The 24,497-nt window shown below is 49.1% G+C and overlaps 1 protein-coding gene and 1 long non-coding RNA gene across 2 annotated transcripts; one reads left to right on the forward strand and one right to left on the reverse strand.

Moving 5' to 3' along the window:
• The first annotated feature begins 5,149 nt into the window (after positions 1–5,149).
• Positions 5,150–6,842, forward strand: LOC123446727. The gene is made up of 2 exons (XR_006631429.1): positions 5,150–5,421; positions 6,594–6,842. It is a non-coding gene; the product is annotated as an uncharacterized LOC123446727 (long non-coding RNA).
• Positions 6,843–7,109: 267 nt separating this feature from the next.
• LOC123450676 (NAC domain containing protein 52-like) lies at positions 7,110–9,028 on the reverse strand. The gene is made up of 3 exons (XM_045127812.1): positions 8,770–9,028; positions 7,921–8,069; positions 7,110–7,834 (listed from the first exon to the last, which is right to left on the reverse strand). The coding sequence occupies exons 1-3, from the start codon at positions 9,026–9,028 to the stop codon at positions 7,220–7,222; spliced, it is 1,023 nt and encodes a 340-aa protein (XP_044983747.1). The 3' UTR covers positions 7,110–7,219.
• Between the last annotated feature and the right edge of the window lie 15,469 nt (positions 9,029–24,497).

The raw sequence follows: 24,497 nt of genomic DNA on the forward strand, positions 1-24,497 counted from the left end.
CTCAACTTCGACCAGTTTGGCTTAGTAATCCTACAGTCAGTCAGGCTCTGATACCAACGCTGTCGGGACCCCGATCCTAAGCCATAGGAATCCAGCCTGTAACACATCGCATCCCTTTGTGGTCTCACGCACGGTTAACTCCACGGCTGCAGCCTTACCTTAGCCGGGACCGTTTGCGTCTTTTGACTCACGTATGCGATAGTGTCGCTAGCAATCCAATGTCAAAGAACCCGGATCGACATGTCTAGTCATAAACCCAAAGTGGCAGTACCGCACGAGGACAGGCATACATGACCCAACAGAGCAGGTTTCGGTCATCAGCGAATGTAGACGAGTCGTAGCAAGCTACAAGGACTCCATTACATCGCGTGACATTTCCCCAAAGGGGACAGGCACAGCAGCTAAGAAGGACACATGCCGGTCAACCAATGTGTCCGGAGCAGTAGCGAACTACCAAGGCTCATTGGATCACAAAGGGGCATTTCCTTGTAAGGAGTGCTACTAAAGTTCACGACTAGGTAATCGAACCCCATACATATCAAGTACGACACACGTACGCATGACATACCGATATGTATAGATACATCGATGGCATCACAACATAACCATAAACATACAACCTTTATTTAAGAGGCTCGGAAGAGCCACACACATAATATTACACATTAAGGGTCTCACGACCCATAATAACAGTCATTCAATTACAAGCCAGCGGAAGAGTTATAAACTGTGTGAGTACAGACAGGGCAACTAGAAGGCACATGGCCTGACTATACGACAGATCCAACGTAGGGCCAGATCGTAGCTGGGACACCAGCTACTCGTCGTCGTCGATGTCTACGAAGAACCCTCCATTAGGGTCATTAGCAACCTCTGCAACATGTATTAAGCAAACATGAGTACGAAGGTACTCAGCAAGACTTTTAGGACAACTAACTACTCATGCATGGTATCAAAAGGTATTGTGGGGTTTCATGCGGAAAGCCAGCATTTGACTCGTGGCTAGACAACTTGCATTTTTAAATAATTTTGGCAACTTGATTTCTCGCACGCGAGTCCACTAACACCACAACAATACACTATCGTGGAATCATTCCGTCTCCGTACAGAAATGCCGTCCACGACACTCACGCTTATCTTGGCAATTTTATGAGTAGCCATTGAAGTTATCTATGAACAACATATGTCTCCAAGTAGTCCATATCCGCGGACGCGGCTATTCGAATAGATCATAACCCTGCAGGGGTGTACTTCGTCACACACGCTCTCTCCACTTATCGCCATGTGCACGTCATGCACCTCGGCAACCTTCAAGCGGAAGCCCAGCGAGGGAGTCGGCCACGACCGTTAACCACACTAGTACCTAGTCCAGGTTTATCGCCTATCTGAGAGTAACCCGTACGGAAGTCCGGCCGAGGTTTCCGCCACGGCCTCAAACGATGTGCGCAGAGTTCCCAAGCCCACCATCCGGGTGCCACTTGGTACACCGTGCCACTGCCTACCGCATCACGGTCCACCTCTCAGGTCAGCACCATGCACGGCCTCCAGCATTACTATAATCACCAGAAACTACTTGCAACTCCTGGACCGAGTACTACGCGATTAATAGGCCGAGCGGGGTCATATTTCAGGGCCCAGCATGTGGTAGTAACTAGTCTTGGATTACATACACGGAACTCAGTTCCTAAGGACGGTTCCAATGAAACAACCCGCCATGTACTCCTACACAGCCTTTCACCGGTACCTTTACCAAATCAAGTTCAACACACAACCTTTGCTCACCGAACACATTCTCACAATTCTGTTCATCCCCCAGATGACAGACCATACACAACTCTAAGCATAACATGCATAGCAGGATAAGGCACATCATAGCTCAAGCAACTACCAGGTATGCTAGGTTGCAAGGTTCGGCTATTTACTGTGACAAGGTTAGGTCATGCAAAGGAAATGGGTTCAGCTAACGTGTCAAAAGCAGTTGAAGCATTTGATCCTAATGCAATGAATAAGTGCAGGAGCAAGAACATGGAATTATCGGGATGATCAAAATGGTTGCTTGCCTTGTTGCTCAGAGGAGGAACGATATCCGTCAGATGGATATTCGGTGGGATCCGAGGGTGCGGAGCCTACCGAAATAAATGGTAGCATTCAATAACAATCATATGCAATCAAAATGATGCATGAGCATGGCATGAGAATGCAAAGTGATAAGTTATTATTTTCAACATGTATTAGGTTTAGAGTTGATTTGAATCACAATCGAATAGCAATTCAAACGGGGTATTCTCGGATACCGGTTTAATTGATTCGACCTGATGCTCAGATCAACTTGATGTTAGCATGCATGAAATGTCATGTTAATGTACTGATTGTAACTAGGACAGTGTGTGATCATGACAACCATATTGTAATTTGAATATTTTCCAAATTCCATTTAAAAAGTAATTATAAGAATTGAATTATTCCTTATTCCACATTTTAGGGTTCTGTAACTTTTTCAAACATAGTTGAAAATAGCATAATCAGAATCCTTGAATTTTTCTGATACTTTTTCATATATAAATTATTTTCATTGGAGTTACACATTAATTTCTATGAATTTTTGAAGTTTTTAAACATTTCTGGAATTATTTCTATACTGTAAATTCTATTTATTGCATCAGACTAACGTCAGTAGGTCAGCCGACCTGTTCAGGTCAAACCTGACAGGGGGGGCCCACTGGTCAATGACCCAGGGGCTAACCCCGCGCTGACCAGCCCCTAATTGGGGTTTGACCAGGCGTGGGGCCCTCTGGCAGCGACTGGGGGGAGGGCAATTACGCCCTAATGGTTGGCCACGTCGACGCCCACCGGAGGGTGGTCGCCGGCGACCAAGCCCGCGGCGGAGGGCTCGCCGGAGACGACCTAAACGGCGCTGCACAGCACCAATTCGAACGCGGTTTGCAGCTACGGAACGCTTGCAAAGTGGCCGATCTGGCAGGGGCATCAGGGGTGGCTAGGGTCGCCGGGAGGGGCGCCGGCGACGAGCCGAAGCGGCGGCCGAAGCTCGGCCTTCTATGAGAGACGGCTCTAGGGCACGGGGAGGGCAGCTGGAGGGCTCATCGCACTCCTGGAGGCTCCAGGAGCTCGAACCCTAGCTCGAGCGCGTGGATCAGACACTACAGCGACGGCGACGACATGACCGGCGGCGAGGAGCTCTCGGCCTTGGTGGGGAACGGGGCTACGATGCACGTAAGAGCGTGGGGCGAGAGGGGAAACGATGACGAGCTCACGACGGTTCCGATGGTGCTGCTGAGGGGCTCGGGGGTGCGCCGGAGGGAGCGAATTGACGGGAGAGTTCCGGCGGCCGGAGGTGGAAGACGATGGCGTTGGGGGCGATGCAGAGCTCGGAGAAGCTTCGGCTTCTGCAGAGAGGACCGGCGCGACGAGGCGGAGCTAACGGACTACTCGGAGGAATGTTCCCGTGGCTAGAAGCGCTGCGGCTCGAGCTCGAGCTTGTGCTAATGGCGGCAGCAGGAGGAGGAAAAGATCCGAGAGGAGGGAGAGAGCTATCGCTAGGAATGGACAGAGGAGACCCCGAGGAGCTTATCCCCGTTGTCGCGTTGTCCCGGGGGGCTCTGGAGCTCGCCACGGCGAAGCAGGAGGTGGAGGGGCCGCCGTGGTCGATCTCCCCTCTGCCAGAAGGCAGAGGAAGAAGACGACCCTGCCCCTGGTGGGCTGGGCCTCCTCAGGCGACAGGTAACTCTTTTCCCTTTTTTTTAGTTTTTGTTTCTGTTTCAATTTCTGACATTGATTTGCTATTTATTTCAGCTCCAAAAAGGTTGTAAAAACTATTTTAAACACACCTGAATATTTGTTATAATATTCCCAACCATTTCCAAAATTTTCAACGTATTTGAAAATTTATAGTTTCTGATTTCAAATTTAAAATTTGAAACCAGTGGCTTTTTGCATTAATTTAAAATGCTTAAAGTGTCAAGAAAATAGTTTTCTCCAATGCTCATTTGTTTTCATGATTTATCAGAAAGTTTGAACATTTCTTGAGGCCATTTTGGGTTCATTGATTTTAACTAGTTTGAGATTTTCTTTATTTAAAGTAGTGGCTAGGGTTTTGAGTTTTTCCTTTGCCACTTTCTTGTTCTTGTTGAAAATTCTTAGATGCAAATGCAAAGAAGACATGAGCACAAGACTAACTTGCTTAAGGTGTCAGGGATGTGACACCATTACTGATGTTCGTCCATGTAATCGAATAGACGGGCTCTAGTCCCGATAATTCAGATCTCCATATAATTGTATATATATGCTCGCTTGTAAGATAAGTTAATCTTATATATATATATATATATGCATAATTATTTCTATTTAAATTATATGAAAACTAATTCCCGAACATCAAACGAGGCATCACGTTAATCTCCCGAACACCTAAACCCTAAAACCCTAAAACCCAAAAATAATTTCATTCAAAAAAAACACAAAAATAAACAAAATCTGAAACTCTTTAGTCCCAGTCCGTGTAACGAACCGGGACTAAAGGGGCTGCCCCTGGGCGCTACGAGGCGCCCACGTGGAGCACCTTTAGTCTCGGCTTGTAACAGGACCGGGACTAAAGGTTAGGCCTTTAGTCCCGCCCCTTTAGTCCCGGTTCCCGGTTGGTGAACCGGGACTAAAGCCCCTTACGGACCGGGGCTAAAGGCCCCGTCCCCACTAGTGTTATGTTGTATGTGTTCGTATAGTGTAATCCGAAAGGGGTTAATGTATAACTGGATTAAATTGTTGTACATGCGATCTAAAAATGGGATTCTACTGTATATTATTGTCCTCAAAAGTGTAATTATATATGACGCAAATTGGCCACTGGTTGTTTATGACTACAGAACACATGCATGTGGCAGGCAACTACTCCCTCTGATCTTAAATATAATTTTTTTAGAGATTTTATTAGCTAAGGGACTATATACGAAATAAAATGAATGAATCTATATTTTAAAATAAAGTATGTGTATCCTCTAAAAAGACTTATATTTAAAAACGAAGAAAGTAGAAGTATTTAACCCAACCAAGCTTTAGTCTAATTCATGAGTTTGACTCCATGATAAATTATATTATCTTGTACGGAGTACGTATTGTTTAGCATAGTATACATGTACCAGCTGTCTCCTTTCTTTAGTGGCTTAACTGGAGCGTCTTCTTCCTCTCCCGCATCGGCATTACCTCCAAAGATCCAGATCTAACTGGGGGGAGAGTGAGGTGAGGGGGAGCAAGCTAGCTAGGTTTGTGCCACTGTGGTGGTGGGTGCTGCCTGGAGGAGATGGATGGATGTAGACCGGGGACATGAGCGTCCTCATCGACAGCACAAAGCTCTTGACGATCAGGCAAGCTCGATCGTCTTCACCTCACGCCGGAGTAGTCGCTGACCAGGTACGCGCGTACGCCCGCCCTTAATTAATGCAGCCGCACGGCATCACCTTGGCTTGTGCATGTACCTCATACATGGTGCTTCGCCCACCCACACAGCATCGATCTCGACGGAGATTAACCAAAAAAAGGGGATGGAGGGACGGAGTTAATTTCTGGAGTAGGATGCTTGCTAGTACTACTAGTACTTTCATTTCATGCATGAGAAATTGAATTAATGGGTTCTGCCCTAGAGTCTAGACCTTCTTTCTTAATTATAGGACAGTGGGGAGGCCGCCGTCCTGGGGTAGAGCATGGGGATCTCATCGCCGCCGCGCTCGGTGCTGTCTTCGCCACCGCCCTCGCGTACAAGGGGGAGGAGGTTGGCGGAGCCGGAGCGTCGAGCTCCAGTGGCTTTCAGCCTCCGACCAAACGCCTGCTCGAGGGGTTGGGGCACTCAGTATGATCAGATCTGACAAAATGAGCAAGAAGAAGAAGAAGACCAAGTTATTTAATTTACCTACGTGACATTTTTTTCTGCCAAATCATTCCGACGAGTGGGTCCGGTCCTTCAGTGACGTCATCAAAGCGAGTTTTTTTGCCACAGTCAACGATAGTGTTCTTTCATGAACCGTCAAGTATAGTGGTTTTCCTTTAATTGTGATACAAAACAAAAGTGATGGTTCGATGCATTTAAGTGTGGAATATCACAGCAAACTACATGGGGCTCCCAGTATAGTACTCCCTCCGTCTTAAATTTTTTTGTCTTAGATTTGTCTAGAAATGGATGTATCAAAATACTAAAACGTGACTAGATACATTCATATATAGACAAATCTAAGACAAGAATTATGAAACGGAGGGAGTATGCAACAACGATCTGATGCTTACCAACTGAACCAAGTTTGACTCTTGAGACAAATATGCAATCAGCACTACAAATCCGTACTCTTCTCTTTCTCTCTCCACATTGTGTTCTCCATAGATGTGTTTTATTATCTGTATATATTTATATACAACAAGTAATACATATATCATTAGTGTTCTAAATAGTAATGTAGAGATTTGAAATGTTTTAATTAAAAGATGGTCCCAGTTATTTTGGAATAAATATTTTAACTATTACAAGAAACTAGTTTAAAATATTTATATATATTGGTTCTATTACAAATGCTTCACTTTTTTTTTATATACAGAGAAGCAAGTGGGCCAGGAAGAGATAAGCACAACTGCTTGACTAGTCAGCCAAGGCGTCATGAAATACACATTTTGTTAGGCGAGCACGACAACATCATCCCCTTCATTTCATTCCTTGCACGCGTGAATGGAGCATCGGACGGATCCCATTTGCAACATGCACATGGAGTCATTAATTGCACCTGGAATTCCACCACAATCTACCATATGCTTTTGACGATGAACAATATATCCATCTTAATAATATACTCCCTCCGTCTCAAATTTTTTATTTTAGGTTTATTTAAAAATAAATGTATTATAATATAAAACGTGATTGGATACATCCATATCTTCATAAATGTAAGACAAGAATTTTGAAACGAAGGAAACAAAGTTGGGTTAGTCTGTTGTTAAAAAAAACTCACGAGGACCCACAAAAAACATATATTCGGGATTAACAGACTGTTGAACACCGTTTTAACAAAAATTCAAACAAATACAATAACACATGATTAAAGGACCACCATCCAACCTATCCAGGCTACAATATAGTGCTTCCTGGAAGCATATACAAAGACTCAAAATGGATTCTGCTCCTGTTTTTACTTTTACTTCTCTATTGTTCTTGCGCCGTCGGTGATATTTACCACGAGTAGTCATCGATGAGCTGCGAACAGGAGTCATACATATCTAGTTCGATGTTGGGGTAGCAAATATCGTCCGGCACACACTGCATCCAGGAAAAATCGACGTCCGCGTAAATGCCTCCTAACATGTCATCGATCTCTTCGTTGTGTCTGACGGCGTCGCCAAACACGGAATGTATCCCTTCCATGTCCGCGATGATGTTGTCTGACACGGGATAGCTACCTTCCATGTCCCCGGCGATGCTACCTGACACGGGATCAATCCTTTCCTTGTCCGCGTTGGTGTTGCAGAACACGGGCAAGATCCCTTCCTTGTTGGCATTGGGTCCGTCGGACATGGGCTGGATCCCTTCCTTGTCCATGTCAAGGTTGTTGGGCACCGAATGCATCCCTTCATTGTCCAGCTCGACACCACCCGATATGGGCTGCATCCCTTCTATACCCACATCGCCACCACCGCCACCCGACATGGGTTGCATCTCATCCTTATTCGTGTTAGGTCCAACGGCCACAGATTGGATCCCTTGCTTTTCCATGTCAACGCCACCGAGCAGGTCTGGTGGTGGGGTGATGATGTTCTTGTTGAAGACCCGACACAATGCGTACGTGTCCTGATGAGATCAACAATTCACATGTATGTGAGGTGTGGAGCTTTGCTAAAACTTTATCAAGAAAAGAAAGAAAGAAAGAAAGATACCTGGATGTGGTGGTCATGGTCATCGTGGAGGCGGTACTCGTGCATCACCCAATCGGTGCGTGTGCCTCTAGGGGCACGACCAATGTGGTACACAAGCGTCTTCTTCATGCCGATGACGGTGCCATTGTACCTGACTGGACGGTCTTTTCCTGTGGACTTCCAGAACCCATTTAGTGTTGCCCGTTTCATGCGAAGCCCAGTTGGGTACTTTCGGCCCCTTGGCGTGAAAAAGTAACACACCACTTTGGCTCCGGGGTCGCCTGTGCTTGGCGAGAACGACTTGGCTGTGCATAGGTGCAAACACACGAAGTACGCATCAAGTCAGTGACATACCATACCACTACTTAAATGTTAATGAAGAATGAACTTAAACCAGCACCTAGCTAGCACGAAAAATGAAACGGATATCAAAACCAATTCATAGTGCAACGATCCTTTGTACGGATCATGCATGACGTGTACTCCCTCTGTACCTAAATGATTGTAGTTGAAGAGAACTAGACTAAACTAGCTCTTTCGAACTACAATTATTTAGGTACGAAGGAAGTAGATTCAACTGACAAGCAAACGCAAAAATGATGCACACACAAAATAAAGTTTGATTTGAAACATGTGATCGACTTGGGATTGTACTCGTTTGCTTGGTGGTATTTTTATGTATTTAGGAGTAGTTTATTATTTTCTTTGAATGTGTTGCTGATTATTCGCAGGAGACTATTTTATTTCTTTGCTGCACCTAGACTTGTTGTATGAATGTGGTAATTCTTTATTTAATTATTTGTAAAGCAAGGCGAAATTTATTTCAAGATTGTACTGGTGCCGTGTGCATGCAGCAGCGTGCGTGCGTACCTGGTAGGTCCTGGGGTTCGAACTTGTAGACGTTCACCACCGGGACGAAGTCGATGTCGATGTCGATGTCGATGTGGAGACCTTGGTGTCCCAGAACCTTGCGCCTGAGGAGGCAACCGACGAGCTCCTGGTCCGTCGGGTGGAATCGAAAGCCGGGTCGGGGTCGGGGTCGGAGGGAGAAGCCGAGCTGCGCCGCCGCCACGACCGTCTCCGTTGATGGAAATGCAGCGCCGGCCACCGTCTTGGGAGATCGCTCCATGCGCCTGCCTTGTGATGCTGGCTCGACTGCTTGCTGTAAGGAGGTCTTGAACTTGGATATTGGTTTTCTGACTGACTGTGAGCCTTTGCTCGAGCTCGACGGATGGAATTATGGGAAGTGTGATAGAGCTGGCGCGCGATATGATGAGACGAGAAGAGGATGTCCATTGCAGCTGCTTATATAGGATCCGCTACACACGTTTGGAGCGCGCCAACTCTCACAACCTGCTGGAGCTGGACTCGCGAAAGCCGTGTCTCTCCTTTTGATTTCCCCGCCACTCTCACAAGCCGTCAACATCCATCACAGGCCTGGTCCAGGTGTATGCACCGTTGGGACCCATTGTCAGTGTCTCCTCATCCATCTCCTGCCTACCAACTCAACTAAGATGAGAAGCAACCAAGTCACCAGGTTTGCTTCTTGTTGTTGGCAGCTAATCACGCAGCGCCACAGCTGCAAACACACGCAACTCCAAAAGGTCCATAAACTCCATAAACTCTCTCTCCTCCTCGACGTTACTTTCTCTCTAGATCAAGTGCTATTTTCTAATTTATCCCTATTGATGTACTACAACAAATAATAAATGTATTGTCCATTTCTTTTGACATAATCCAAAAATAATGTAAATATTTCAATTATTTAAAAGGACATATAATTTTTTTACCATGGCAAATTATGTTCTACGAGGATGGTAAGTTTAGTTTTCCTAGCGAGCATGGTATCGTGGGAATGGTCCTCACAATAATATCAGGGATACGAATGAGGGGCGGAGCCTAGCTAGGACGCAGTGGATACACTCGGATGTACGAGTTCGGGGTCCATTTGAGAGTGGTAACGACCCTACATCTCGAGCCTTCGTGGATGGTGTTTGCTTATAGAATAGGTAAGCGCTAGGCATCAGACTACTGATGCCTTGCTTCTTACTAGACTAGTTTATAGCCATTAGATTTGATGAATAGGAGCCCTCCAATTGTGTAGCCACGTGAAGTTAGTCGCTTGAGGTTTCCTGCACTAATTACGTATTGTCTCATAACTGCTTCTGGAAAGCACGTCTGATATTCTATCCATAAATTAAAGGAAAACGATGAGATGCGTGGAAAAGGGCATACAGTACGTAGCACGCAATGTTTTTTCCTAACATATCGCTAGCCCCCTCGTGTTTTTCTTTTATGCGAGGAACTAGCCCATTTGTACTGATGCATCGAAAGTACTTTCTCTCTCTGCTTCGATTAATGCTTGACCAAAAAGTACGGCATGTCTAGTTTGCTTCCAACACAACAAAACTACTGCCATGGTAGTTGTGTCTTATGAACCGAAATATTTTGTTTCCAAGGCAATATAACACTTATTTTGAGGAATAAAGTGACATAATATATTTCCCATGAACTATAGAATTTGTTTCATATCAATAATCAAATGTATTCATATCAAACAAGAAAACTATTGTTTTCATTTTCAAAATTATACGTGCTTCAAACAAAATATGAGGTATTTGGAAAGGAATATAAAGTTTCTTCTTCGAATCGAGGATATGCTTCTATGGTGAATGTAAGCACTACCTCATGTGTTGCGTCAACACAATACGATAGGACCCTTTGCATCGTCATCATAGGGATTGTCGTACTGCTGCCATGTTCGGCATGATGCCAATGATGTCTAAGGCAGATGAGCTCGGTATGAAGAATAAGCATAATGTCGTCTTACAAATGTGGCATACTTTCATCAAATAAATGTTGTAAAAATGTGGCGACTCTTCGAACACATGTAATGCTTCTCATGAATGTCATACTACAAAATGACATATGTTTCTGAAATTTTTGCTACATGCTTCCTATTTTCAGATATTATTTTTTGTTTCAAGGGACTATACATTGCCACTGTCATTCAACTATGCTTCCAACAATATTGTTGCATGCACCCTGTCCATTATACCAATGTTTCTTTCCCAAACAACAAAACGTACACTTCAATTAGTAATCTTGTATGCTTTCATTATTTATGCAACTTGCTTCGTACATAGCCGGTTTGCGCTTCAGGTTCGTAGTATGTTGCAGCATAGAAAGAACTATGTTTTCAATAGATGCTACCTGCTTCATGGTTCCTAACACATAGCTTCTTTTTCTCAAAACAACGGATCGGCGATGGTGTGTGTGCGAGTCAGATGAGGTTGTCGTAGACATGGCGTGAGATCGTCTTGTCTACAATAGAAACATATCCAAGAAAATAAGAATTATGGTTGGGCACTCTTTGAAGCAAGGTGTCTGTACAAAACCAAGGAAGCATGTATGATTGGATGAACAGATCCTGAAAATGAAGAACGAACTATGTCATATGAGACTTTGACAAAATTAGCAGCGACATGCAGTGAAGATGGCACCTCATCCAGGCCATCACCTACTTTGTCATCTGGTAGTACTACCTGACATGCGATCACCACACACAAGCGAGCAGACATCACCACACAAGGGCGCATCATAGTTGGTGGAGGAGGGAGGAGGGTGCCGCTGCTTGGTGGGGCATGGAGACACGGAGTCGGCGTTGGGAGGCGAACTAGATCAACACCCAGACCGACAGTGTCGGCATGTCTCCGTCGTCCACGGAGATCTACACCTTCCCGTCGCTGCAAGTCGTCGCCGTGTGGATGTGGCGCTTGAGAAAGCCACGCGCCCGAGCGTTGAGGATGCAGTAGTGCGCGCCGATCGTCCCTCCATGGCGATCTTCAGAGTCGTCGCCACCATGGCGATCAACGCCGCGGTTGCAAGATCTAGGGAGGATCCCTGCGAGGCCACGGGTGGAGGGGGTGGGATAAGAGAGAGTAATCAGGGAGGGAGTTAAGGCGTGGATAATGCTGGTAATTAACTCCTCGGCCGATGGCATAGGCATATCTACCACCGTAAGATTCTAATAGAATCAACGACAGCTGAGCGGTCTGGGGATAGTCTCGTGTCTGACTATAGATAGGAAGTGTTTACCTATAGAATAAGTTGAACCCTTGCTCAGAAGTCCGGGTGGCTTATATAGAGTGCGCCACGACCAGCCAATTCGCAGAGTTACAAGCCTTTGCACAATTCGCCTCTGCTCTCAATAAAACAAGTCAGAATCAATTGGCAAGGGGTCGACGATTAAGGGAATTGCTTAAACAATCCCAGGCAAATCCTCTCCAAGTGGAAGAGCAGATAGCTACTATTTATACCGGAACAAGAGGATATCTTGATTTGTTAGAAATCGAACAGGTAAATAATTTTTTGGATGAGTTATGTAAACACCTAAAAGATACTAAACCTCAATTCCAAGAAATTATATCTTCTAGCAAGACATTCACCGAGCAAGCGGAAATCCTTTTGAAGGAAGCTATTCAGGAACAACTGGAACGGTTTTCCCTTTAGTAACAAATAAATTTTGGTCTTCATTACTAGGACGAGTAAATGCTAATAATTACGGAAGTTACTAGTAACGGCAGCTCTAACTCCAACGTTACTCGCACCGCACGTCTTCAGTTCACTTCATGTGATAGTTCAAATCCGTAGTCGTGCAGTCTCTTGGTTGCTCACGCCTTGCTGCAGTCCGAGTGGACAACCACATGCTAGTTCCACATGTCATACACACAAATACATAGAATCTTAGTCTGTGGGAAAGGTGTGGATCTTAGTTACAACTTTACCAAGAATTGGCAAAAATAAGAAACGGATGAAAAAAGACCTAAATAGTCTCTTCTTCATGCAAATGACGGTTTGGTGGTGAATGACGGGGCGGTTGATGCGGTTATACTCCTAGGGTAGGGTCATAGGCCTGTCCTATGGGTCCTACCCAAGGACTACCCTTCATAAAGGATAAGGCCCTTAGTCAGTTCCGACTGAATTAAGGACTTCCCATCATCCAGTCGGTGACGATTCCTCCATCATCCAGTCGGAGATGAGCATTCGGAGCGTATCAAACTTACCGACTGGATTCCACTTTGTACATCGTAACCCCCCTGGAGGCCAACTGTCATACGTTTCCATGTACCTTTATTAGCATTTAAGACATACGTCACCTGTAACGTATGCAGTTATTCACCACTACTCCACCCCTGTGCACCAAACCGTTGTGAAGGGTAGCGCACTCTATATAAGCCGCCCTTCCCCACTGGTGCAGGGGTTAGCAATTCACTGTAATCCACATTCCACTCGACAACAAGCTCCCAAGAGCACTGAGACGTAGGGCTTTTACCTCCACCGTAGAGGGGCCTGAACTCATACAACCTCACCGTAGCTAAGGCTCTGCCCATCCTTTCGTACCCTACACATCTACTGTCAGACTTATACCCACGACAGTTGGCGCCCACTATGGGGCAGGCGTCTAAGCGACTTCCGGCGAGTTTGCGACTACATCTTTTCGTCATGTCATCCGGTGGAGATCAGAGCATGGGTCACGAGATCCTCTTCGGCGCTCTCTCCTTCATCGTCGATGATTCGGCATGGCTTCGAGATGCCCCTCTCGACGACGAGGTGCTCCCCAGTCGCGGGGCTATGCACTTCCGTGCCGGCGCCCGCGGTATTCTTCTTCTCCAGCAGTCGGCTCCGGTGTCGACCTACGCCGCTGTCGCGCGCCACAACAAGCGGTCCCACCGTCTGCGGCTCCAGCGTTGGGTGCAACACGCCCAGGCGCGGCAGAACACGTCCTCACAAGTGGCGGTCCTAGAGTCGGTTGTGGTTGCACCGCCGTCCCAGCGCTCGGACTCAGTTCCGACTGAGTTTCCTTCCGAGTACTTGGGTCGCGAGCCTGCAGCTGAAGTGCACATGGCCAACTCCCATGAAAGTCCCCGCCAAACTGACCGGAACGAGCACGAGGTCGGCGAAACATCCAGCGCTCGCCATCAGCCCCGCCGTTCTGCCAGTCGGCACACTCGGCGGAGCAACGTGGAGGTGTTCCGCACACCCGTCCTCAACCTGGCTTCCGCCGCCAAGATAGCTGATTCTCTCCAGCCGACTGATTCATAGGCTGGCTGAGGGATCCAGCAAATCCGTGCCCTGCTGCACACGGCGTAGCAGCAAAATTCAGCGGTCTCCCAGTCGCACAACAGGATTCACAATAGTTTTGTTCACGTGAACACGCATCGATCCGTTCACAACCCCGGTTCTCATCAGCGACACAGGGGAGGCAGCCATTCCATGAATCCCGAAGATCGTCGCCGCTCACGCACCCCTCCGCGGGGTGGGCCCTATGGGCCCCGACATCATGATGATCGGCGTTCAGTCGGTGACACTTATGATCCAAGGCCCGACGCGAGAGGGCATATCGCCAAGAGGAGGGTCGACAGGGGCCGAGCCCACCGCGATGGTCACGATATGGACCGTCTTAGTGGAAGCAGGACCATCGTCTCTGGTCCCCGAGTGTTTCAGTCGAGCCATCCGTTCGGCTGACATCCCTCCCAACTTCCGATTGGCGACGGGGATCAGCAAGTTTATAGGAGAATCCAAACCAGAAATGTGGCTGGACGACTACCGAGTGGCAGTCCAGATCGGAGGAGGGGAGGACCACGTCGCCATGAAACACCTCCCTCTGATGCTCGACGGCTCGGCACGAGCATGGTTGAACCAGTTGGCTCCCTCAAGCATCTATAGCTGGGCAGATCTGGCCCGAGTCTTCATCAGGACCTTCGAAGGGACGTGCAAACGCCCTGCTGGCCTCGTGGAGCTCCAGCACTGTGTCCAGAAGCAGAATGAGCCCCTGCGCGATTTCATTCAGCGTTGGACGACCCTCTACCACACGGTGGAGAACATCACAGATCACCAAGCAGTCTGCGCCTTCAAGGCAGGCGTGCGGTACAGAGATTTGTACCTGAAGTTCGATCGAACAGGCGACATCTCCATGAGTAAGATGATGGAGATAGCGGCACGCTATGCAAATGGCGAAGAAGAGGACCGCATTCGTAGCGGCAAGCACAAAGCAGTCGCCGATGGAGATGGGTACAGCACTCGGAAGCAGAAGCAGAAAGCTCCGTCCACTCCGCAGGCAGAGGCCGCAGCCGTTACCAATGCCAAGTTCAAGGGCAAGAGGAAGGCTCAGTTCACCCCCAAGAAGAAGCAGTTCGGAAACCCCATCCTGGACCAGCCATGTCCAATTCACACAAAGATGGATGAAGAGGGCAACGCCATATATCCGAAGCATACCACTCGGCAATGTCGCCTCCTGATCCAGGGGTTCGGTGAAGGACAGCCGAGGGAAAAGGACAATGAACAGGATGAGGAGGACAAGGAGGATCCGTTCCCCCAAGTCCATGCAACACTGATGATTTTTGCTGAAGTTGAGAGTAAGAGTCGACTGAAGCTGGTGAACAGGGAGGTGAACATGGCCATGCCGACCAACCCCACGTTCCTCAAATGGTCTCAGACTGCGATCACCTTTGACCAGTCGGATCATCCAGCACACGTACCCACCCCAGGGAGGCAGGCTCTGGTCGTCGACACGGTGGTGGAAGGAGTCCGACTGCGCAAAGTCCTCATGGACGGCGGCAGTGGCTTGAACATGATGTACGCTGACACTCTCAAGGGGATGGGCATTCCGATGTCCAAACTTAGCGAGAGCAGCATGCAGTTCCATGGAGTCGTCCCTGGACGAAAGGCCAAGTCACTCGGCGAGATCGCGTTGGACGTCGTCTTCGGCTCCGACAAGAACTTCCGCAAGGAAAAGCTGACGTTTGAGGTGGTGGACTTCCACAGTGCGTACCACGCAATTCTGGGTCGCCCGGTGTATGCACGTTTCATGGCTCGTCCATGTTACGTGTACCTGAAGCTGAAGATGCCAGGCCCAAAAGGTGTGATCACTATCACAGGCAATCGGCAGCGGGCCGAGGAGTGTCTGCAGCAGGGATCGAGGATCGCCGATCAGCAGATGGCTGTCCTCGAGCTTGACGAGTACAAGAAAACAGTCGACCCCGCTCACTTGATGCGTTCAAAGAAGCCAGCTTCGGAGTCCGCATTCCAGTCGGCGGGAGAGACGAAGAAGGTCAGCATCCACCCGACGGATGACACCGCTGCCCCGACGAACATCTCCACCACCCTCGATCCTAAATAGGAAGCCGAGCTCACCCAATTCCTCCGTGAGAACTGGGACATCTTCGCATGGAAGCCCGCTGACATGCCAGGTGTACCCAGGGAGTTAGCTGAGCACCGACTGCATGTGGATCTCGCTGCTCGGCCTGTCTGAGAACGCCTGCGTCGGTCCGCCGCGCACAAGAGGAAGGCAATCGGAGAAGAGGTGGCTAAACTTTTTGGCAGCCAACTTCATTCGCGAGGTACACCACTCCGAGTGGCTCGCCAATGTTGTCATGGTGCCCAAGAAAGACAAGTCGCTCCGAATGTGCATCAACTTCAAGCATCTCAATAAGGTCTGCCCGAAAGACCATTTTCCGCTCCCCCGCATCGATCAAATTGTCGATTCGACTGCGGGTTGCGAGCGGTTGTCATTCCTTGATGCCTACTCGGGCTATCATCAGATCCGTCTGTATGGCCCCGATGAATTAAAAATAGCCTTCATCACCCCATTCGGGTGCTTCTGCTACATCACTATGCCATTTGGTTTGAAGAATGCAGGAGCAACCTTTATGCGCATGATCCAAAAATGCCTCCTCGACCAGATCGGTTGGAATGTGGAGGCGTATATGGATGATATCGTAGTCAAGTCACGCAAATGTTCCGACCTGCTGACTGACTTGGCAGAAACATTCGCCAACCTTCGTAGGTACGATATCAAGCTCAACCCAGCCAAGTGTTCATTCGGTGTTCCCAGCGGAAAGTTACTCGGTTTCTTCGTTTCCGAACGAGGGATCGATGTCAACCCCGAAAAGATCGGGACCATCGTCCGAATGGAGCGGCCGGTCAGAATACACGATGTTCAAAGACTCACAGGTTGCCTAGCGGCTTTGAGCAGGTTTATCAGTCGACTCGGCGAGAAGGCACTTCCTCTGTACCGACTCATGAAGAAATCAGATACTTTTGAGTGGACAGACGAAGCCCAAATCGCATTCGACGACCTCAAAGTCCTACTTTCCACCCGGTCGGTTCTTACTGCTCCTCTCAGTAAAGAACTCCTTCTTCTGTACATCGCGGCTACAAATCAAGTCATCAGCACTGTTCTCACAGTCGAACGGGAAGAAGAAGGCAAAGCATACAAGGTTCAGCGGCCAGTGTATTATATCTCCAAAGCCCTGACTCCTTCAAAGCAGAGGTATCCCCATTATCAAAAACTTATCTACGGGATTTACATGACTGCGAAGAAGGTGGCTCATTATTTTCAAGACCACTCGGTGTCCGTCCTTTCTGATGCTCCGTTGTCGGAAATCCTACACAATCGGGACGCATCGGGCCGAGTGGCGAAGTGGGCAATGGAGATGTTATACTGCGACATCAAGTTCGAGGCCAAGAAAGATATAAAGTCTCAAGCTCTGGCTGACTTCATAGCAGAATGGGTAGAACAACAGCAACCGACCCACATCTACTCGGCTCATTAGACAATGTTCTTCGATGGGTCCAAGATGTTGAATGGCTCCGGCGCTGGCGTTGTGATCATATCGCCAAAGGGTGACAAACTCAAGTATGTGTTGCAGATACACTTTGATTCCTCCAACAACGAGGTAGAGTATGAAGCTCTCCTTTATGGACTGCGCATGGCCATCGCACTCGGCGTCCGTCGCCTGATGGTCTATGGCGATTCAGATTTGGTGGTTAATCAAGTGATGAAGGAGTGGGACGTCAGGAACCCCGCCATGACCACATACTGCAATGCAGTGAGGAAGCTCGAGAAAAAGTTTGAAGGTCTGGAACTCCACCATGTTCCGCGACTGAAAAACCAAGCAGCTGATGAGTTGGCAAAACTCGGATCCACTCGGAAACCAGTCTCGAGTGACGTCTGCCTCGAGCACCTCCACCTTCCCTCAGTTAAAGAAGATCCTTTCACAGAGGAACCAGTACAACCAAAGAGCTCGACAGATCAGACTGAAGTCGAAGTCCCTGATGTGGTTGATTTGATCATGGAGGTTCTTGCTATCATCCCCGATTGGACTGTGCCATTTATTGCATACATCCTAAGGCAAGAACTACCAGAAGACGAAGTCCAATCAAGACAGTTCGTCCGCAGGTCAAAGTCGTTCACTGTCATTGATGGCCAGTTGTACAAAGAAAGCGTTTCAGGCGTCCTTCAACGATGCATCTCCCCTGAGGAGGGACAGTTAATCCTGGAAGAAATTCACTCGGGAACCTGCGGTCATCACGCCTCCTCAAGGGCAATCGTCGCCAAAGCATTCAGAGCTGGCTTCTTTTGGCTGCAGACGAATGAAATGGCGAAAGATATGGTCGACCGATGTGAAGGCTGTCAGTTCTACTCTAACAAGTCCCACAAACCAACATCTGCATTGAAGACAATCCCTCTTGTTTGGCCGTTTGTAGTATGGGGATTAGATACAGTCGGTCCATTCAGGACAGGCCAAGGGGGATTCACACATCTGTTGGTGGCAGTCGACAAGTTCACAAAGTGGATTGAAGCCAAGCCCATCAAAAAGCTTGACGCCCTTACGGCCATCAAGTTTGTCAGGACATCATCTCCAGATTCGGGGTACCTCACAGCATAATCACTGACAATGGAACAAACTTTGACTCGGACAGATTCAAAGGTTTCTGTACATGCCAAGGTATCCGAGTGGATTTTGCATCTGTGGCGCATCCCCAAACAAACGGGCAAGCAGAGCGGGCGAATGGACTTATTCTGCAAGGTTTGAAGCCTCGACTCCTGCGAGAAGTGGGGCATGCCACCGGCGCATGGATCACCGAGCTGCCTTCGGTGCTTTGGGGTCTCCGCACAACCCCAAATAGATCTACAGGGCGATCCCCGTTCTTCCTCGTTTACGGAGCAGAGGCAGTCCTTTCGAGTGACTTGCTTCACAACGCTCCATGAGTTGAACTCTTCTCCGAAGCTGAAGCAGAGCAAGCAAGGCAAGACGGAGTGGATCTTCTAGAGGAGGAGCGCGAGATGGCACTGACTCGCTCAACCATTTATCAACAAGACCTGCGGCGTTTTCACGAGCGACATGTCAGGAGTCGTACATTCCAAGCAGGCGACCTAGTGCTCCGAGTGGATCAGCAAAGACCTCACAAGTTGGCTCCCGCCTGGGAAGGACCCTTCATCATCTCCAAGGTGCTGAACAACGGAGCATATCGACTCTACAACCTCGATAGGGAAACGGACGAGCCGTGAGCATGGAACAGAGATCTCCTGAAGCGCTTCTACACGTGACCGTCGACTGAAGCAGTGTAAAGAACAAGTATCGTTGAAGTAATACAAAGCAGATTGAGTTTTTGTAGATTCAAAATTCTTCCGCGGTCGCAGACTCCGGTCTCAAAAAAAAAAACTTAGCTGCGATCCAGAATTGCCTAAGTACAAACTTTCTCCAAGTGTGCACTAAACGTCGCACTCGGGGACTTAGCTGCGATCAAGAATATCCTAAGTACAAACTTTCTCCGAGTGTGCACTAAACGTCGCACTCGGAGACTTAGACGCGATCCAGAATTGCCTAAGTACTAACTTTCTCCGAGTGTGCACTAAACATCGCACTCGGGGACTTAGCTGCGATCAAGAATCGCCTAAGTACAAACTTTCTCCGAGTGTGCACTAAACGTCGCACTCGGGGACTTAGCTGCGATCAAGAATCGCCTAAGTACAAACTTTCTCCGAGTGTGCACTAAACCTCGCACTCGGGGACTTAGCTGCGATCAAGAATCGCCTAAGTACAAAATTTCTCCAAGTGTGCACTAAACGTCGCACTCGGAGACTTAGCTGCGATCAAGAATCACCTAAGTACAAACTTTCTCCGAGTGTGCACTAAACGTCGCACTCGGAGACTTAGCTGCGATCAAGAATCGCCTAATACAAACTTTCTCCAAGTGTGCACTAAACGTCGCACTCGGGGACTTAGACGCGATCCAGAATCGCCTAAGTACTAACTTTCTCTGAATATGCACTAAACGTCGCACTCGGGGACTTGTCTGCGATCAAGAATCGCCTAAATAGAAAGCTTCCTTCGAATGTATCTTACAGATCCACTCGGACGCTTAGCAGACCCTCATTGAAGCTCATGTAGATGTCAAGACAACTGACAATTACATGAGTAGCAGAACCTCATTGAGGCTCATGTAGATGTCAAGACAACTGACAATTACATAAGTAACAACTCGCTCCGAGTACGACCTTACAGTCGCACTCGAAGACTTAGCCGCGATCACGAATCGCCTAAGTACACAATTGCCTTCGAGTGTATCCTACAGATCCACTCGGAGACCCAGCAGACCCTCAGTGAGGCTCATGTAGATGTCAAGACAACTGACAATTACATGCTCCGCATGTTTGCCATTGGCTTCACCAAGAAATGCCAAACAAAAACCACGAGCCAAAATCGTGTCAACAACTCTTTGGCAAAGGAAGAGCAAAAGATTCGATTCAAATTCAAAGTTCGTCTAAAGATAGTTGGTTCGGTGTATATCAAGCTTATCCACACCGAACCACGAATGTGACGGCCAACAGCAGTGGCCAACATTTCATACAACTAACACTCGGCATACCGAGGTAAAAGTTTTCTCAAGAGTCATCAGGACTGGCACTGGGACTGGCAAGCTCCACGAAAGTGTCGAGGTCGATCCCGTCTGCGATGCGAGTGGCGCTCCCAAGGAAGGTCTCTATGAAATCTTCGAATCGAAGCTTCTTGGTGTTTGAGACCTGCAACGCCTTCAGCTTCTCTTCGCGAGCCTCCTTGCAGTGCACTCGGACCAGCGACAGCGCCACGTCCGCACCACAGCGAGCCGCAGACTTCTTCCACGCCTGCACTCGGTTCGGGACCTCCTCCAGCCGAGTCATCAACCCTTCCATCTCTTGCCGAGACTCGTCTTCGGGCCACAGCTCCTTGTCGATTCGGCCGACGACCTCTCTCAGTGACCGATGAAAGGTCCCACTTTACCCAGGTGAATGTGCGCTCGGAGCATGTCTCGATTGGCGTCGTTGCCGAGTGGAACGTTCGGAATAACCGATCGCTCAACGTCAGCTGCTTCAGCCTCAGCGTCCATACAAAAATCTGCAAAGACAAGACGAGCAGCAAGTAAGCGCAGAATGAACTACACAGTCAACAAACACTCGGAAAAACAGAACTTACCACCAAGAAGCGCAATCATCTGCCTTGCCCAGTCACTGGCGTACTTCTCCTATGCTATGCACCGCCTGTTCATCACCTGCATCTGTCCCATCGGCTCAGTTCTTTGTTTCCCCATTTTCTCCACTTCGGCCACCAATGCCTTGTTTGCCTCACGGGACTCCTCCAAGGACTTCTCTCGTTCAGTCATAACACCCTTCAGACCAGCCAAGGCAAGCATTGTTGCATCCAGTTCCGCAACAAACTGAATCTTTTCAGCTTTCAGAGTGTCATACGCTGATCCCATCTCGCAAGTCTTCTGCAAGTCAGCGCGAAGAGACGATCAGACAAATTCAACAAGGACAACAATACAAACTCAAAGTTCTTCAGACCCCTGCCGACGCAAGCAGTCGACAGCGGTCTCGGGGACTACACCCAGTGGGTTCACTAAGAGTGACCCCACTGGCATGACGCTCAAACAGGTCCGTCCTATTGAGATACATAACAAAAAACAAGCCTATGAGGCTACTACTACCCGACCTGAGTAAAATTAGTCTCGGGGACTAATCCAGTAGGTGCACTCGGAATGCCCCCACCGGTAACATTCGAACAGATTAGTTTTGATCTGATCAAGTTAAATGAAAAATTATATAAAGACAACTGCCGGTGCAAGCACTCGACAGAAGTCTCGGGGACTACACCCACTGGGTTCACTAAGAGTGAACCCACCGCAAACTAATCATTCTGTATCCGAGTATCTGGCTTAAACACCCAGTGGGTTACAAGGGGAAAGAAAATACTTACTAGCCCACTTACTCGGATATCGTCCCAGAGTTCCAAGCTTCGCTTGTACACAGACGCGATGGAGTCGTACGCTCTCTTGGCATCACCTGCCATCAACTCCGCCTGCACCATGGCCCCCTTGGCAGCTCCCACCTGATCTTCCTGAAGGCGCCGGGCGTCGAACTGGACGGTCGACGGTCCTGGCACCACAAGAGACTCCTTGGGCATCCCAAGTCCTACTCCAGTCGGTTCAGCAACGATGAGCGCCGTGTCAGTCGACGGCATCGTCTCGGTTGGCGGCGCTTCTATGGCAGGAGTAGTAACAAACGGAACGACCTCAATGACGGGCGCCGCAGCTTGCTCGGACCTCTTCTGATCGTCCTCCTCCACATGGATCACCTCTGAAGGAAGCCCGACCAAACGACGTGAGACCACAGGAAAAAGGACTAGACCAAAGACAGAATTCGTGAAACAATAATGAAGCTCTCGGAGTCGCCACGACGTACCTTGCTGGGATGTGACAATGTTGTCCGTATCCATGGGATCGTCCCCCTGGCGTGGCAGAGAAGTGGCGGAGGTGGCAGCTCTGTCGAGTAAAATTCACTCGACCAGTAAGCATGAGTTCAATCAAATACTGGAAGAAGATAGAAGAACAATACACTTACGCTGAGGCGACGGGAACAGCGATCCTCATCCGCGGTAAAGCCATCCGAGGTTTGGATCCACTCGGTTTGGCCACCTTAGAGGGCTGGCCCGCGGGCTCAGCAGCAGAGTCCCTGGTCCTCTTGGTGCTCCGAGCACTCGGAACCATGGGAGAAGCTGCCAAGGCACTCGGAACCACAGGAGGAGCTGGCGGGGCACTCGAGGCCGCTGGAGGAGCCGACGAAGCCACGGGTTCGTGGCGGCGTTTAGTTCAAGGCTCTGGTGGTGGGGGTGGCGAGTTCTGCTCCTCATCTTCCCCCTCTTTTTCTTCAGACTCCTCCTCCGTCTCCCCACTTTCGGAGACGTACTCGACGCTCTCCACGCTGCCCTCCTGGCTGCCTTCCTCCTCCTCGGCCGGATTCCCGTTCGAGACAGGAGAAAACCAGTTGGTCCACGCCTGCACGAGATACAGTCGACAACATCAGACGTCAGACAGTGATACAAGAAAAAGCGATAAATCTAAGACAATTGTGTGCACTCGACAAGTTATACTCACCTCATTCGGAGGAGGGTTGTCCGCGCGGAAGGGCTTCACTCGCCGGGTTCCTCTGGGGTTATCGCAGGCGCCTGTGATGTTGCGAACCCACGACGTCACAAGCTCCCCGATCACGCACTCGGTGTTAGTCCGAGTGGAGTCCTCAGGCCCCGAGTAGTGCCACATGGCGTGGTGTCGAGCTTGCAAAGGCTGGATACGCCTACCCAGAAAAATCTCCAGCAAGTCTATGCCAGTGACCCCCTTTCGGACGACCTCTACCAACGCATCGACCAGAGGATGGATCTGGATCTTCTCCATCTTCGTGAGCGCAAGCTGCTTAGGCGGAGCCGGTCGGTCTAGGCTAAAAGGTGGCAGTCCAGTTGCGGCATTCGGGCAAGCAACGTCCTGGGAGTAGAACCAAGTGGACTGCCAGTTCCTAACAGATTCGGACAACTGAAGAGCGGGATAGCTACTTTTACTTTTTTTTGGAAGCCTAAGACTCCGCAGAGCTGGAAAGGGTGAGTTTTGTCGTCCGACTGGCTAAGTCTTTTGATGGTTTGAGATCTAGCAGAGAAGATGTGCTTAAAGAGCCCCCAATGGGGAGGACAGCCGATAAAACACTCGCACATCACAAGGAAGGCAGACAGATGAGCTATTGCGTTGGGAGGAAAATGGTGAAGCTGCGCCCCGAAGTGGTTCATTATACCACTGAAGAAGGGATGAGGAGGCAGAGAGAAGCCTCGGTACATGTGACTGAGCAGCAAGACGCGCTCCCCCTCCTGGGGTGCCGGCTCCGTCTCGCCCTCCGCCCGTGGGCTCAGCAGCAGAGTCCCTGGTCCTCTTGGTGCTCCGAGCACTCGGAACCACGGGAGAAGCTGGCAAGGCACTCGGAACCACAGGAGGAGCTGGCGGGGCACTCGAGGCCGCTGGAGGAGCCGACGAAGCCACGGGTTCGTGGTGGCGTTTAGTTCGAGCCTCTGGTGGTGGGGGTGGCGAGTTCTGCTCCTCATCTTCCGCCTCTTCTTCTTCGGACTCCTCCTCCATCTCCCCACTATCGGAGACGTACTCGACGCTCTCCACGCTGCCCTCCTGGCTGCCTTCCTCCTGCTCGGCCGGATTCCCGTTCGAGACAGGAGAAAACCAGTTGGTCCACGCCTGCACGAGATACAATCGACAACATCAGACGTCAGACAATGATACAAGAAAAAGCGATAAATCTAAGACAATTGTGTGCACTCGACAAGTTATACTCACCTCATTCGGAGGAGGGTTGTCTGCGCGGAAGGGCTTCACTCGTCGGGCTCCTCTGGGGTTATCGCAGGCGCCTGTGATGTTGCGAACCCACGACGTCACAAGCTCCC

This window comes from Hordeum vulgare, chromosome 4H, assembly GCF_904849725.1.
Source record: "Hordeum vulgare subsp. vulgare chromosome 4H, MorexV3_pseudomolecules_assembly, whole genome shotgun sequence".
NCBI lineage: Eukaryota > Viridiplantae > Streptophyta > Magnoliopsida > Poales > Poaceae > Hordeum > Hordeum vulgare.